The 16405-nt window shown below is 40.2% G+C and overlaps 1 protein-coding gene across 1 annotated transcript in view; it reads left to right on the forward strand.

Annotated features, from left to right (window-relative positions):
- The window catches only part of KIAA1244 (KIAA1244 ortholog), a 96965-nt gene that overhangs the window by 44427 nt on the left and 36133 nt on the right, over positions 1–16405 (forward strand). Inside the window, exons 6-12 of the mRNA XM_009319146.1 lie at positions 3016–3138; positions 4681–4723; positions 5744–5822; positions 9365–9469; positions 12235–12559; positions 13977–14089; positions 14836–15746. Of these exons, the coding sequence (XP_009317421.1) occupies positions 3016–3138; positions 4681–4723; positions 5744–5822; positions 9365–9469; positions 12235–12559; positions 13977–14089; positions 14836–15746 (1699 nt within the window). The remainder of the gene's footprint in view (positions 1–3015; positions 3139–4680; positions 4724–5743; positions 5823–9364; positions 9470–12234; positions 12560–13976; positions 14090–14835; positions 15747–16405) is intronic.

Genomic DNA, 16405 nt, shown 5'->3' on the forward strand with positions numbered 1-16405 from the left:
AATCAGAAAATTATTTCTGAGTTCAGCATTTCCTTAGCCTCAGCATTTATTGTTCTGACTTGCTCTAAGGGAAAGGTGGCGGAGAGGAGCTTTCTGCTCTGCTATTTGGCGTATCTTTCCAAGTTAGTCCCTTAGTTTTCCTAACCCACCCTCTGTTGCACAGTGGAGTCACTGCAGAATTGAAAAGGTGCTGCTTGTGTTACTGGTAGAACTCTCTGAGGACTCTCTGACAAACAAGGCTACAGTCTGGCCATTTTGCTCTGCCTGATTGTTCTCAGTTCATTTGTGAAAAATAATGGCACTCCAAATCTTTCTGAATATTATCAGCTTCAAATTACAGAAGCATCCAACATGAGGAGTACTATATTTTGTGGCTTAAGTATTGAAAACAGACTAAATCTTGCTGTGTGCGCCTTCCCGTGCTTGCCTAAACCCCTGCAAGAAAGTTTAGTTTATGCTCTGACTGTTGCTTGGTTTTGTGTGTGTTTTGTTCCTCCCATCTACCTTTTGGAGGTTTGTTTTGTTTGACTCTGTTGTGTTTCATTGGCTAACCCTTCTGTGTTTTGCTCTTAGTTGTGTTTTGCATGCCATAGAGCTGGAAGTCCCCGAATGCATGAAATGATCAAAATGTCCATTGCACACCTCCTCGGGGCCCTGAGCTCTTGCATTTTTACTGGTGCTTCTTCATCAATGGCTTTTCAAAAGGTACCTTGCTCAGCCATTTTAGAACACAGGCCTTCTGTAAGATCGGAGCTCAAGTGGATAGTACTGTTGGTCATTAGCCAGCATGGGGAGGGGAGAGAAAAAGGAGAGATCAACCATGCTCTTTCCAGAAAGTCAGCCTACCTCTAAGAATGGTATTTCATCAATTAATTCAGGTACTCTAGAAAAAGACTTACAGCTCAAGAGAATGATCTCAGCAGCACTGGAATGGTTTGGCCTCTGCAAAGGGCTGTACATGGTTAACAGGGTTTAGGGGTTTTTGTCCGCTGGAGTTCAGGTGATAGCTGAATGATGGCCAGAGCTGGTCCAGGCCTTCTTTTAACTTACAAGACCATCTTCATCACTGACTGATTGATCTCAAGCTAAATAAAATCCCTTATTTTAGGGGGGTTATTACTTGGGGGATCTTGGAATCTTGAAAGAGGGCAACAAGAAAGAGAGACGTTGTTGATTCGGTCCCTTACATCCTGCAAATGCATTCAACTGTAACCTGTTCTAGTGTATTGTCAAAGGAGATAATCAGTCTCAGTTCATGTCATTTGCATAGTGTTTCTAGCATGAGATAATGAGAGATATACATAGACTTGACAAGCTTTGGAATTATATCTCTCAGTGTAGTTGGGAAATAAGGGAAAATAAGGCAAAAGCCATAATAAAGTGGCTTCCATGTGTGACGTCTTAGATCACTCACTTAAGATATAGTTTGTATCCCAGAAACTCAGTCATGCTTTCTTGTACTCATGGCTTTATTGAAATGCTGAGATGTGAAGTCACCCAAAGTGAGGAGGTCAAAAAGGTCTTAGGAACATACCTATGTTTTTTTCCACTCTGAACAAATGCAGAAATGCGCCAGCAACATGTTCATCATAAACTTTATAGCCTCGAGCCCACAGCCTTTCTTTCTTAGTCAATGGAATAGCTTGGTTTCATTTCAGTACGAGTTAGAAACCATCAAGAATCTTGTCCATGTGCCCGTGTCAGTACTGATTAGCCTATATAATCAGATCACTTCTATTTTTCCCCTCTTAAAAACCCATCCTTGTTAGGGAATTATAAAATTGGCTTTACATCGTATAATATCCTTCTCATTCAAAAACATACACCAGATGCATTTATGTATACTCTTCATGCATATAATTTACACTATTTTTTTTTAATTACTTTTTTCCCCACAGCTAGTTTAATCTATATTCATGGTTCTTCTCACTAGCTATATATCCGAATGATGGCAAAATAAAACCACAAAGACTGGGAAGTATGTGAACAGTCATTTACTTTAATTTTACGGTCATTGTTAATGATAAAACTCAGTGTAGGTCAAAGGACCAAAACTGCTTCTTCGGGTCACAGTCTGAGAAGATTGTATTGCACAGTTCTGTCGCAAACCCACTCAGCTCCATCAAGACTGTTAGCCACTTAGTAGTTACTGTGCAGTAGTTACAGTGGTTATTACAGTTATAGCAGCCCTTCCAGAGACCAACACCTCCCACAGAAAAGCTGATCAAGGACAGAAACTGCATTTTGCAGTGTGCTGTCTCCAGGATCCTAGCTGCGTTACGCTTTGGTGACTATTTGTGTAACATCATCTGGGGGCAAAAGTCAAGCACAACTCTGGTAACAGCACAGTGTCAAAAAACTGTGAGCAGCTGGGCACAGAGCTGGGAACTGGATGATCCATCAGTGTTCTTCATTGCTACCTTGGCTCCTGTGGGATCTCTGAGCTGAGGAGCCCTCGGGTTGATTGCCAGTTATTAAAAGGCAATTATTTGTGTTATTTATGGTAAAATACATTGTATTTTCTGTATTAGGCTTTCAGATGTGCTGCAGTATGTAATAATTAGTTATAGAAAAACTGGAAAACACCTGTACAACAGAAGCAACAACCTTAAAGAATTGGAGGGTATGTACATTGCAGATACAGACTTGCAGAGTGATAGTTACAAATAAGTATCTAGAAATGAACAATCGAGGCAGCATTTAGGGAAGGAACTATCTACAGAGCAAGACAAGTGCCAAAATCACTTGGGTTTGACAGAAGGGGAAGGAAGACTTTGCCAATTTTGCCTTACCATTCCTGCAGCTGTGAGACTAACTGATGAATTGCATGCTGCTTCTAGACGCTACTTACTCGGTTTTCCATGTTGCTGAAAACTTTTTATGTGCTAATAAAGCAATATGAAATAGTAAGGAAGGCTGACTATCTGCATGCGAGAGACCTTGGTATTCTCCTAAAATGTGTTACTGGTAAGTTACAGTTCATATCTATGTACTGCTATCTTGTTTCCTCATCAGGTTTGCATTGAGACATATGTATCTAGCTGTCACCAGCGGAGCATTAACACCGCTGTGCGGGCAACCCTCAGCCAAATGTTGAGTGACTTGACTTTACAGTTACGACAAAAGCAGGAAAATATGGTGAGCCTTCTGGCATCAACAAATGGTTCCACGTCCATGGCTGCAGTGTCTTGTACTGGCTTGTTGTGCCTTGTGGCTTTTATTTGACACTTCCACAATTAATCCTGTTAAAAAGCTTTTTTGGGCTCTGACTCCACGCCTGCCTCAGAGCAGTCTGTTGGAAACGCAGCTCTCATGTTGTCAGCTCTACTTGGCTGGTTATTTTTTTTCTCCTTCCATTAAACAAAAGAGGCTTTGTTCTGATGTCAGGCTGCCTTGGCCTTTTTCTTTTCCATTCTTTATTTTGTTTGCGTGTTTTCCTGAGGTTCACTGAAATCCACTTGCCAAAAGTTTTTGCATGACAAATAAACAAAACAAATGCTCAACTAAGGAAAGTGTAATTGAGGTTTTTCTTCTACTTTTTTGTAGAAGATAATTTAAGTTTATTAAAGTCTTTGGCTGTTAGCAAAAAAATATATTCTATTTATTGCATTATTAAAATCCATGAGAGCTGTTTGGGTGAAATCCCAGCACATTGTCAGCAAAACTGTAAATGTTCTGGGCACATGTGATATTACATTGGCTTCTTCCATTCGTCCATGCTGCTTTGTATATTATCGTATTATCAAAAACGTACTATTTGTAAAAGTCAGTTTCTGTTTATTAGGAAATTTTAAGGACTGCAGTTGTACAGATTATTTTCCTTACATCTGTTTTGGGTTAAAATGATCAATTCTATTTTGGACTATTAGAATAGATTACTTTTATCCTAATGAGCAACTGCAGAACAGAATTAATCGATTTACTTAAACCTATCTTCTGTCTGTACTAAGTAGATTCATTTTACTAGCCAAAACATTTACAAAAAGAACCCAAAAAAACAAAAAAAAAACCCCAAAACAAGTCAAAACCAGTAGTTTTGACATTTCAGTTTGGGTCTGAAAGTTGAATTTTGTTAGGTCTGTTCTTAGCTGAGGAGTAGGTGAAAGTATGAGAGCTGCACTTAGTTCCTGGCAGTTTGTTGTTGGTGCTTGAGAGGAGAATTTGACTTGACCCTTAGTGCACTGATAGGAAGAATCCTATACCGCAGCTGAACCAAATGATGTAAGAGGTCATTTCCATTTCCTGACTGCCATTAATTGTGTTGGCACTGTAACATTAACGATGACAATGTGATAAATGCTCTAATACTCAATTGATTTTGGTTTCTAAGTACTTTGTGAAATCCAGACTATGCTTTCCTCTCAGTTATTTTCAGTGAGACTTACGTGCCTAGTTATTACTGAGGTTTTTTAGGTGTAGGAAATCCCTTACGGACTTACAAATCCTAGTTCAGCTCAATGAGATGCGAGTTCCTTAAATCTAAATGACTGTTAAAACAGATCTTAAGGAATTTTTGAAAATGTTATGCAAAAGCTTCACTTAAAAAAACCTAACAAACAAAAAACCCAAAACAGATAGAGGACATGGATTTGTTAAGAAAGCTCTGCTGTGAAAGTACTGCTTTTACAGTGGTTTTCTACTGCTTCCACTGATTACACCACCATTGTCTTTCCTCAACAGCCAATTGAAAACCATGACGCCTTGCAGAAATTCAAGACTCAAGGTATTTGTACCACCTTTTTAGTGACTCCTTCCAATCCAGCTTTTTTATCCTTCACCTTCCTTTCATCATCACAGTACTGTTTGATGTCACAGGAATTACATCTTCAGGATTTCTTACCTTCTACATAGCTTGATGTTACCTGTGGTAAGAACTGAGACAGCCCTGTTAGTTCCTGGTATTTTCAGTTGTGTCTTCATTTGGACCATGGTAACAGCATTGCACTCAACATAGTAATAAATGATTGTTTCAAGGTGCTAACTTCTGTAATTAAGGAGTTTCAGTGCTCTGGAGAAAGTTTTAGTAAGTGGCTTTACTTCCTAAGTTGAAACAGATTCATAGAGTAGGATGTGGAATCTGGAAATGATTGTGTTATTGTATTTCAGGCCAGAGATGCGGTTTGTATAACAGCAGCTTTTGAAAGCGCATCACTAGCAAAGGTGTGTTCACGCTTGCCAAATTATTATTTTACAAGAGAATTGTTCCTACTCCTATTCTGGGTTAACTTCCACCATCTTCCCTGATAGGTAAAAATAATTCCTGCTTTTGATCTTCTTACTGGATTTCTGCAGGAGAACTTGTGTGGATGGAGGCTAAAATCTTTGAAGTGCACAAGTGTCCCCTGTTAAGTTCAGGACCTGGTCAGACATCAGAAGCTGTGTAGCAGAGACAAACTACAGGGAGAGTTACAGAAATTTTAGCTGCCATGTAGAAGTACTGGAGCCAGTCCCTTTTTTATTATTTATTTATATATTTATTTTATTATCTGAATTGGATTTCAGCTGATCTTCTGTAAATATGTATAAGCAATCAATGCTCTCTCCGGATTTAACACTACTGCTTTTTCATTGTGTGGAGATCACTTTCTAATCTAGGACTTTTCCTACTGCATCTTCTCTATGAATTTTGGCAGCCCTGCTCATTGTTTAGAAGCTCCAACCAACTCTGAAAGTCTATGCAGTGAACTGAGGTTGTAATCCAGCTGCACATATGTAATGCCTTTGATCTTTGTCCTTTTTGGAGGTACTTCAGCTGGGTCTCTTTGTGATGATGTTGTATCTGTCCTCACTGTGCTCTGTGAGAAGCTCCAGGCTGTCATAAAGTGAGTTATTTCAGTTTATAATTTGAATTTATTACCTGGAGATTCGGAGTGTCACTGATACATGCGTTTGTACTGTAGTAGTTCTGGGATTATGGAGCAAAGCTGTGCTGAAATGAAGTGTTATTAGAGGAAGTATTGTTCATGATGCATTAATTTAATCATCACTTGCGATGAGAAGCTAATTTGCCTTCTCTGTGCACTGTTCAGCTTTAAAGAGCTTCCAGGAAATCTAATCTATAAGTAACTCCCATAGAGCAGCAAAATACTTGTCAAAGGAGAAGTTCTCTTGTCTGGCTTGAAAGCAACCATTGTAGAGAGAACAACAATTACAAGAGACAGGGAAAAACCTAACAGAAACATTTAATATGCAGAATGAATTAGTATGTCCTTCTTAGAAAGGCAGCATTTATCTAATTGAAATAATTTGCATTACCAAAGCATTCCTTAAATTTAGGAATATCATACCCTCTACCTACTTGGAAATGCATGAGCCTGACTTTTAAAGTGCCGTTATTATGGGCAGTAATAGGGTATTACACTGCATTAAAATACTAGAGTCTCTTGTTGGCCAGTACTGTATCAGTAAATACTTACTCATGAGTTTAAAATTACTTCCTGTGGCATTCTAGCATGGCTCAACTAATGGTCTATTAAGAAATGAGCCAAAAAAAGCCTGAAGTGTTAGAGGTGACAAACTGGCCAAAAGCAATGCAAACATTATACAGCAATTATTTAAAAGCTAGAAATATAGCAAGCTGGAAATACTTTGAAAGTTTTAAGGGAAAAACAAGTTCTTTCTTGATGACATTGTTTCTGTGTCAGTAAAATAAGATTTAACTTGCTACTACTGCCAGTTGCAAATCACCTGAGTGGTAGCGAAAAAGCCAATCTGAAACTATTTTAAATGTAGCATAACGTTGTCTCTTTGGTTGGACTGTATGTCTCTGAAAGTAGCCTGTGATGAACTCGAGGAAATGGGAGAAATACAAAACAAGCATGCGTCGGTACTTCCTTTTATGTGCTCTACCATTTTCAGAAAGTCTATGGCTTAGGAGCTACCAGAGCCGAAGACAGCACAGACATCTTTGTGTGCAGTTATTCTATAGACTTTCCTCCCATGAGCATCTCTAATTACAGCAAGATTTGAATGGGAAGAGTGCCTTACTTAACATTATTTAATCAGTGACAGCATTTGGGAAAACAAAAGCATGTTTCTGAATCTTCTAAAGGAACAATTTTTTTTAGTTGTGTGCATAGTTACAGGACAATAAGAAGAGGTTTTCAAAGTGTGTCTCTAACAATAGCAAGTGGCAAAACCAGCTGAAAGATTAATTCTTTGTATCAAATTTTGCCCACATGTGAAGCTATAAACAGCTATCATCTGATAAGTATTGTCCACCAAATGATAATCACTTTGAGTTACTGGTTATGAAATATCAAAACTAAACTACCTGACAGGATCTCTCAAAATCACTGAAAGTCTTTTAAAAAACGGTCTGCAATCCCAGCTCCCCATAAAACTGTACTGAATTAGAACAGGTTGAGGCATGCTGTAGATAAAGTACAATAAGAAATTCAGAAGACTTAAAAATACTCACTGAGCCATGATTTACTTCATGCTTGTAACTATGTACCTAGACTGTTAGGATCTCTAATTATGTACAAAGCATAGTAAAGGAATCTGGTTGAACCTGAGGAAAATAAATTTAATTAGGATCGCTTGTTAAAGAACTAACTCCATGAATGAAAAGCCTTTATTTCTTTGGAGGCCAATTTTGGTATCTCCTTCAAAACACTTTGTTGGCAGCAACTTAACTTTCTAACCTCCAGGTCAGTGAGTGAGGTTTTAGTATGCTATACTGCCTGTTCTGATTCCTTAGTCTGAAGATTACTTTAAGTCCTCCTAAATTTCAAGTTTATTAGAATTTGGTTTTGAGGGAGGCACAGCTATGAGTGATGAGGAAGAGTTCAGGGAGGTGAATTTTTTGCTCGGGACCACTGGTGACTTTGCTGACTCTGGAATTTGTGGCAGCAGTGGTACGAACACAACAGCTACACTGAGGTGTGCAGGACTGCAATGTTCATTTCTTACTGCAGGAAAACAATTTGGTAGTAAGAGGCATCAGAGTAATCAAGAGTGCAGGGATGCCCTGTGCATGCCCATGCAAGTGTCAACTGCAAGATGTTGATGATCTGCATTAAGACGCATTGTAAGAAAAGCTGTCAGGAAAGAAGGCAATTGTATCTGGAATGTGTGTATCTTTCCAGATGGGTGTGGACTGTTGTGAGGAAAAGGCTATCACCTCTAAAATATATAACCAGCCAGCAGTTTTAAACCCTCCATAGCACAGAGTTAGAAACCTAGCTTCAAGCCTCGGGTTTCGTTATTTTCTGCATGGCATGTGAAACAGGTACTGTTCTACTTGGATGAAAATTCATTTATGTGAACAAAAGGAATTCAGGCAGTGGCAGAAGAGCAGACATTTCTCATTAGAATCATAGAATCATTAAGGTTGGAAAAGACCTCTAAGATAATTGAGTCCAACTGTCAACTCAACACCACTGTGTCCACTAAACCATGTCCCTAAGTGCCGCATCTACACGTCTTTTAAATACTTCCAGGGATGGGGACTCAACCACTTCCCTGGGCAGCCTGTTCCAATGTTTAACCACTCATTCCTTAATTTCAGTTAAGATAAATCCATTCTTTACAGCTTCCTTTACCTACCATCATACATCAGAAAATACATTTGTCCAGCTCTCATGTTGGACCGAAAAAGAATGATTAAATCCTAGTCGTCTTAGGAATGAAAACCAGAATGTGAGTGCAATTGGCATGGGGAACTCCTTTCATAAGGCAGACCTCAGCCTTGCTTGTCTCCTGAATCCTGCAGCTAATTCTGAGGGTAGGTACAAGCACATTGTATGTTACAAGTGCATCAATTCCAGGTGTCCACAGGATCTTTCACATTCTTTCTCATGAAGCTCACTTTGTGTTTATGGTTTTGACAGAGTAACTGGCAAGGCCCTGAAAGGTAGCCATGTCATCATGCGACTTTCTGCCTGTAGACATTGACTTTTGACCATTGTGGCTGTCACCAAGAAAAGAGAAAAAATAACCAGATGAGAGCAGCCTAAATGCCCTTCAGATTGCCTGAAGAAACTATCCAATAGTCCAAAATCTTCTGGTTGTCTCCTTTTCCTCTGTTTAAGGGCTGCTTCCTCCTCAAGTTTTTAGATTGAATTTGAATAATTATTTCTGTTTTCTTCTTCCTCTTTTTTTCACATAGATTTTTTTTTAATTCCTCACTCTGAAGTCTGATTAATTAAACTATTACTTACAAAAAGTAGCAGATAGCTGCATGTGATCAGTACAAAATAAATGGGATGATAAAAGTGATCACACCATTGTAAATCCATAGGAAGAATCAAAATAAATCACTGCTGTAAAATGCGGTATATTTTTTCAAGTGAACTACTGTAGTTATTTTAGAAAATTAAATAATCTTTGTGACGTGAATGGTATCTTTTCTTTTTGCCAGTGACAATCGGCAACTTCAGCTTCTTTACTTGGAGTGCATCCTCTCCATGTTAAACAGCTCCTCTCCGAGCATGCACCAGCACAAAGGATTCACTGATCTAATATGGTGAGTACATCTGAAGACTAATGCAACTATTCAGTTTGTAAGTATAAAAGGACCTTCTCCCCCCAGCCATGCAAACAAACCTGTAATAAATCTCCAGATGTGAGCAGAGCTCGCTGTTAACCTACTATCAGTTCATTCCGTGCCTCATATAAGATTGGTTAGGACCTCATGCTCAGCTAGCGCACTAAATCCCTGTAGTGAATTATCACTGTAATGAAGTCTAATGTATTTAGCCAGAACAGAAAATCTCTTACGCTTTCTGCAATTGTTTGGATTTGTGTGTGGCATTAAACACACAAATACTCTGCTTACCCTAGGAGGGTGCTGTAGAGATTCTTACTGCTCTGATGCAGTACTACAGGAAGATAAGCAGAATTAATGTCAGATGGTGTGCTGGTGACCAGAAATGCTTATGACCTGCATTGTATAAGGGCTGAGGCTAAATGGTCTTTGTGGTGCTTCCACTTTATCAAGAAATCCTCTTTTTAATACGCTTCACCAGAAAGGCATGATGTCTTTAGTGTTCGTATCTGCCTCTAAATTGTTTGATATCATCACCTTGGAGCACCTGAAATAATCCTTTTCCTTTGTTTTGTTTGCAATAGTGCTTTTTTAATAGCATATGGATAATTGAGTCATAGTAATAAAGCAAGAATGTAACTCATATGCAGTTCCTTGCAGTCCCTGCCCATTCTGTGACCTTGGCGGGTGATTGTGTTAAGAAAAGATATATGTGACTGTTAATGACAGATGTGTTTCTTGTGCTTTTACCCTGTAATTTTTGAAATGCAAGTGTTTGACTTGGGCCCAATTCTAAGGATGCAACATGCAGAGGCACCCATAATTTCCCTTGCTGTCCCAGGAAAATCAGTGGCTGCTGGACTGGAGGGTCTTCAGGTCGATAACACTTGGCAGTGTTGCATAGAGACCCTGTGCTGAGGCCTCTGGGAGCTCTAATGTAAAAGCAGAATTCTCTCTTTCATGGCAAACACATTTCAGAAGTTTCTGCCCTTGAATTTCACCCAACTCTCTGTTTATGCTTATGTGACCGACTGTGCGGCCATCCTATAAGCAAGGTCACTGAAATGATCTCGGTTAAAAGAAAATAATTCCTGTTTTATTTTAAATTTACATCATTTTCATCATCCAGTTTACGCTGCAAATCTACAGGTGTTTGTATTTGTAACTCTGTATCATGAAGGCAAGCCATCAGGGGCAGGACTTCTTAACCTGCATTGCGGCCAAGGAATATGCATCCTCCAGCTACATGCTTAAGATGAAGTGTGGGAGGGGGGAAAACCAAAACAAAACTACCACTAGGAAGACATGAAACAGTTTAAACTGCAAACATCATTTTGAATATATAGCAGTATAAGTACACACTTATCCATTAGCTGTCTAGTGAAGTTGCATACCAAACTGATAGTTGTCTTTGTTCTTTAAGGAGCTGTTGCCTACACGCACACAACTTTCTCTCTGGCTGGTACTTTGTAGTCAGTTCTCAACAGAAGATAAAGAAGGGAGGAGACGGAGAAGATTTAGCTCTGTGTTCTTCTGACAGTGTTCTCCGTAGTTTGATACAGAAGCACTTTGATGGGACTAAGATATGTGGGGAATATGTTGCTGTTGCAACCTGTGATTACTCCTGCTTCAAGACAGGCACGTTTCTTAAGCAGTGAATTGATATGTTTTGAAGTGTACCTGATTGGAGAAAGAAATGGAATAAGCAGACTCAAAGTCATTGTCTCATGTCTGATTAAAAGCTGTTTTTCTTTCTGTGACTTCAGGAAGCCGAGCTGTTTTAGCAGGCACATTAAGAGAAGCAATGAAAGTTCTGGGCTGCATAAAAGTCTTGAGAAAATAAGATGTACTTACCTATAAGAATGTGTTACTTTTTATGCTGAATCATTAGTTGTCATTGGGTGCTTGCTTTAGGCCCCAGCTTGAACCTCTGAGGCATGTGGGTGAAAATCAGGTCTGGGACTGCATTCTCATGCAGCACTTGGTTTTTTAAATTAGGGTCTTGCAGACTGAAGTAAAACATCAAGTGCATGAGTGCAAAGCTGAAGTAACAGCTAATGGAGCAAAGTGCTGAGTTGGGTTTGGCTCTGGTTCCACAGAAGAGTGATCTGCTGGTGTGGAATCACTTAACTTGAGTGTTCATGCAGAAAGACAGTGAAGAAAGGATGGTGTTTTTAGATTATAGTGGCATATGAGGAGTTACAACGCACACTCTGAGTTACTGTAGAGGGCTTTAATTATGTTCTCAAAAGCCAGCAGAACAGAGGCTCATAACTAAGGGTGCTTTCTAAAATACAGGCATGTGCAGTTCAGTGATGAAGCATCAGGCCTTCTAGTTAACATAGACTGGTTTTTGTTTGGTCAGGTTTTTTTAAAGCTCCCAAGTCGGACTGAAGAAGAAACACTTGACAGGAGAAACCTAGAACTTCTACCTTGTGATAGGTTGCAGCCAATGAAAGAGGCAGCCACGCTATCATGTAAAGGGCAGCACTGTGCAGCAACATGAACTTGCAAAATCAGTACCATGTTTATAAAGCACCCAAAAGTATTTCCATATGTACTAGCATGCTGATGCTTGGGAGATGAAAAATGTGTGGTGTAATTTGTTGTTCTATCTAGCCACTGCTGTTGACTGATCATTACAACCAGACTGTGTATCTCATTTAACCGTGGGCTATTTTCCATCTGTTCCTGTGAGATTTTTTTTTTTCAGTTACCATCTGCTGCTTTTCTCTTTTTCTCAGGAAGCAACTGTGTCCAGCCCTAGTAGTAATTCTGGGAAATCCAATCCATGACAAAACTATCACCTCTGCCCACAGCAGCATCTGCCTTGAGGCTGATTCACCTTCCTCAGGGATCTCTGATCATGGCCGGGGTTCAGGTTGTTCCTCCACAGCACCTGCCCTTAGTGGGCCAGTTGCACGGACCATATATTATATTGCAGCAGAACTGGTTCGACTGGTGGGGACAGTGGAATCCATGAAGCCTGTGCTGCAGTCTCTCTATCACCGGATACTGCTTTATCCACCACCTCAGCACCGAGTAGAAGCCATCAAAATTATGAAAGAGGTAGGGTAATCACACGTGCAAATCCAGGCATGTAAAGCAAAATGTTTATTTAACAGTAAATGTTGCTGATAGGTGCATCCCAGTCCATTCCATACCTTAGCACTAGGGATGTTGAAATCACCCTTTCTGAGCACAGCTGTTTACATCAAAGCCACTCTGATAAATATTTTTCGTTTTACAAAGTCATAATAGCTATATTTGTCTCCATAACGCAAGCTGCTATGGCAACTCCGTCAGTGTTCATGCTGTGGTACTGCGTAGAGCAGATCTTATCACTGAGTCATGACTGCTCTTTTGGGTGAGATACAGTATAGTGATCCAGTTCTCAACTTCTTTGGCATCTTTCCCCACTCTCTGCTCTTGCTAGAAGGAGACATTCATTTGCACACTGTAGTATTCCAGGCATTAAGGTGAATATGTGCTTTGATTACGTGCCAGGTTTTTGAAATACAGTTTCCTTGAGCTTTATTAGAATAGCCACAAGGAAGCTGCCGATGTCGTAAGTGGCCATGTCAAGACCAGTCCATTCTGGCCTCTTGGCCAGTGCCTCTGACAGCACTAGAACTGGAGCATTGTGGGACTTCTTTGAGCAGCAGCTGAAATCATGGGCTTTTCCATTTCACATGTGCAGCCTTCTTCTCATGTGGAACACAAGGCAACTTAACGTAATTTGTAGGAACAGTGATCTCTGTCAGAGGACTTTTGTTCTAGCTTGCATGTACCTAGGCTGTTCTGTGTCTGAAAATCTCTCCTACCACCACACAGCCACCCACTGGGTTGTTGTCCGAACTGGTAGTCACCCTGGCACTTGTCTTCCTCTAATTTTAAACAATAGCAAGATGACAATTGAAGTTTTAGGAAAAGCTCAGTCTAATGTTGTTTCCTGCAGGACATATCTGTTGCCTCTTTCTGCTTATTAATATGGGCTTGTTTGTAAAGCCTTCTCCTTGTATTTCCTGGTGGGCATTAACAGGACGTCACCCGGCAGGTTGAGTCAGAAGGAATCTCTTTGCTTATCTTTGCGTGACTCTATCACTTTGTAACTGGGTGACTGAAGAGAAAGGCTCCCTTTGGTGTATATAATATAATGCAAGATATTTGCTCTATATTTAGGCATAAAGATTGTCTTGTGTGCGGTATCAGTTGAAACATTTTCAGTCAAAAGTGTAAAGCACTGGAGAACATTCTATATGTGATTCTTATTGAATATTCTGCTCTTCTTTATTTGCTTTTCTGCCCTTAAAAAGAGGAAAGGTAGCTTTAGTAAGTAGAACATCAGTGTGCTGTTTTCCTTTGCTGTGAGAAATTACAGTACTGCTACCTTGGGTTCCAGGGCTTGATAGAACTATGACTCATTTATTGTATTTAAATAATGCTTAGATAATCCTCTAGTAACTTCTGTTTCCTTTCCTTTCAGATACTTGGCAGTCCTCAGCGGCTTTGTGATTTGGCAGGGCCCTGCTCTTCTGAGTCAGAATCCAGGAAGAGGTCTATTTCTAAAAGGAAGTCCCATCTGGATCTTCTCAAACTGTACGCTTTGTTTCCTCCTGTGGCCTCTTCTCTCTTAAACCTGTGCACACAAGACACTTAAACAGTTGTACCTTCAGAAGCATACCCAAATATGAGCCAGGGTATCTCCCTTGTTAAATAAGCTGTGAAAATGGAAGAGGGGTAAAAGCTCTTACTGGTTTGTCATCAGTCTGGGCCTGTTTGTAAAGGCATAGAAAACTACCTTGTGGAGTTTGCCAAAATACCCAAATATGTTGGTTTACAGCTGGAAATTCTTGGGTTTGGGTCCCTAACCTTGCAATGAAATAACTGTGTGCTTATTTAGAGGTACATTTCCAAGATGAAGTCAAAGGAGGTAATCAAAAATTTAAACATTGTTAGATTGAGCAAGAAGGATTCTCAGTTCTTATAAAGATCATATCTTGTGGATAAGATAATTTTCAGGACACAGATGGCTTTAAATGTAGCTTCAGTTGGGTGTTGAGGTTTTTTTCAGTGTAAGTGCTTGTCTGTAAGGGCAAACATGCCGTGCATGCTGCTACAAAGGCACAGTAACTGTTTCCCTGGTTGGCACTCCCTTTACAGAATGTCCATGTCCACATGGGAGACATAATAATTTGTTCTAATACTAGTTGTCTTTCTCAGGAGTAGTCTTACAGGATAATTTCACTTCTTTTTTTACTGGTTATGGAGGAATGGTGTTGGATGATAGTGACGTGCTCACTGTATGTGCTGCATCACTTAAATAAACTCTGTTTTAATTCTAGTATCATGGACGGGATGACAGAAGCGTGCATCAAAGGTGGTATTGAAGCATGTTATGCTTCAGTGTCCTGCGTCTTTGCCCTGCTTGGAGCATTAGATGAGCTGAGCCAAGGGAGGGGTCTTAGTGAAGAGCAGATCCAGCTGCTGCTCCGGCGCTTAGAAGAATTGAAGGATGGGACCGAGACGAGCAGGGACTCCATGGAGATCAATGATGCCGACTTTAGGTGGCAGAGGCGCGTCCTGTCCTCAGAAAATCCTGCCTGGGAATCCGGAAATGAGAAGAGTCCTGATATTAGCATTAGCGTTACCACAGACACTGGTCAGACCACTTTGGAAGGGGATATGGGACAGACAACTCCAGAGGATAACCCAGAAAGTCAAAAAAACTCACTGCCATCTCCTGCTGGACACGAAAGCAAAGAGATACGTTACAGAGAACCAGAGTCAGAAACCATCGACCAGCCAGATGTTGTCCAGAGAAGCCACACCATAGTCTATCCAGATATAACTAACTTCTTATCAGTTGATTGCAAGACCCGATCCTATGGATCCAGATACAGTGAAAGTAACTTCAGTGTAGATGACCAGGATCTTTCTAGGACTGAGTTTGATTCATGCGATCAGTATTCCATGGCAGCAGAGAAGGACTCAGGCAGGTCAGATGTCTCAGACATAGGCTCTGACAATTGCTCCCTGGCTGATGAGGAGCAGATGCCACGGGATTGTCCAGGTCACAGGTCCTTACGTACTGCTGCTCTCTCTCTGAAATTGCTGAAAAACCAAGAAGCAGACCAGCACAGTGCACGGCTGTTCATCCAGTCACTTGAAGCTCTTCTTCCTCGGCTTATAGCTCTTCCCAGCATAGAGGAGGTGGATGGAGCACTGCAGAGCTTCTCTTCAACCTTTTGCTCAGGTTTGCAAGCAAATATTTACTGTCTAACCAGCACGCATGCTGTGACAGCACTGTACACAGATTCTTTTGTAGGATTTCATCTTCAGAGAACATATCCAGAATGAGGAGGGTTGTGCTTTACAAAGCACATTCCTCTACAGCAGCACACTTCATTTAGGGCAAAGCAAATTGAATATACAGGCACTGATTCAAAGGGAGGTCAATCCATTAACTCTTAACAAGCTCTGGATTACGTCCTCAGTCAACAGAGAAATCGAATTTTCTGTAGTAAGATACCTCTTCACAGGTTTGTGAAGATCTGTTGAGAAGATTTGCACATGCTGTCATTAAAGAGAGGTTGGGGTTGCCCCTTAGCATGAAAAGGGTGTGGGGAGGACCATCAGCTGTTTTGAAAGAGATTTAAGTAGCTTAGTACATCACTGCATTAGTATTAGTAATGCCAGCCTTGCAAAGAAGGTGGTAAAAATTCCACAGCAGTAAGCTCTTGAAAGGATAAGAAAAGAGCGACTCTCTTCTTCACTCTTTTGTTTTTCTTAATACTGCTATCTATCATTACAGGAAATGCAAAGCTCAAAGCCCAGACCAAGTGAAAAATAGTTGAAGATCTTACCTTTTAAGAGATTAAATACCTGCAGTTCTTTCAGGGTTAGAACCTTTGG

This window comes from Pygoscelis adeliae, unplaced genomic scaffold (genome assembly GCF_000699105.1).
Source record: "Pygoscelis adeliae isolate BGI_AS28 unplaced genomic scaffold, ASM69910v1 Scaffold172, whole genome shotgun sequence".
Classification (NCBI taxonomy): domain Eukaryota; kingdom Metazoa; phylum Chordata; class Aves; order Sphenisciformes; family Spheniscidae; genus Pygoscelis; species Pygoscelis adeliae.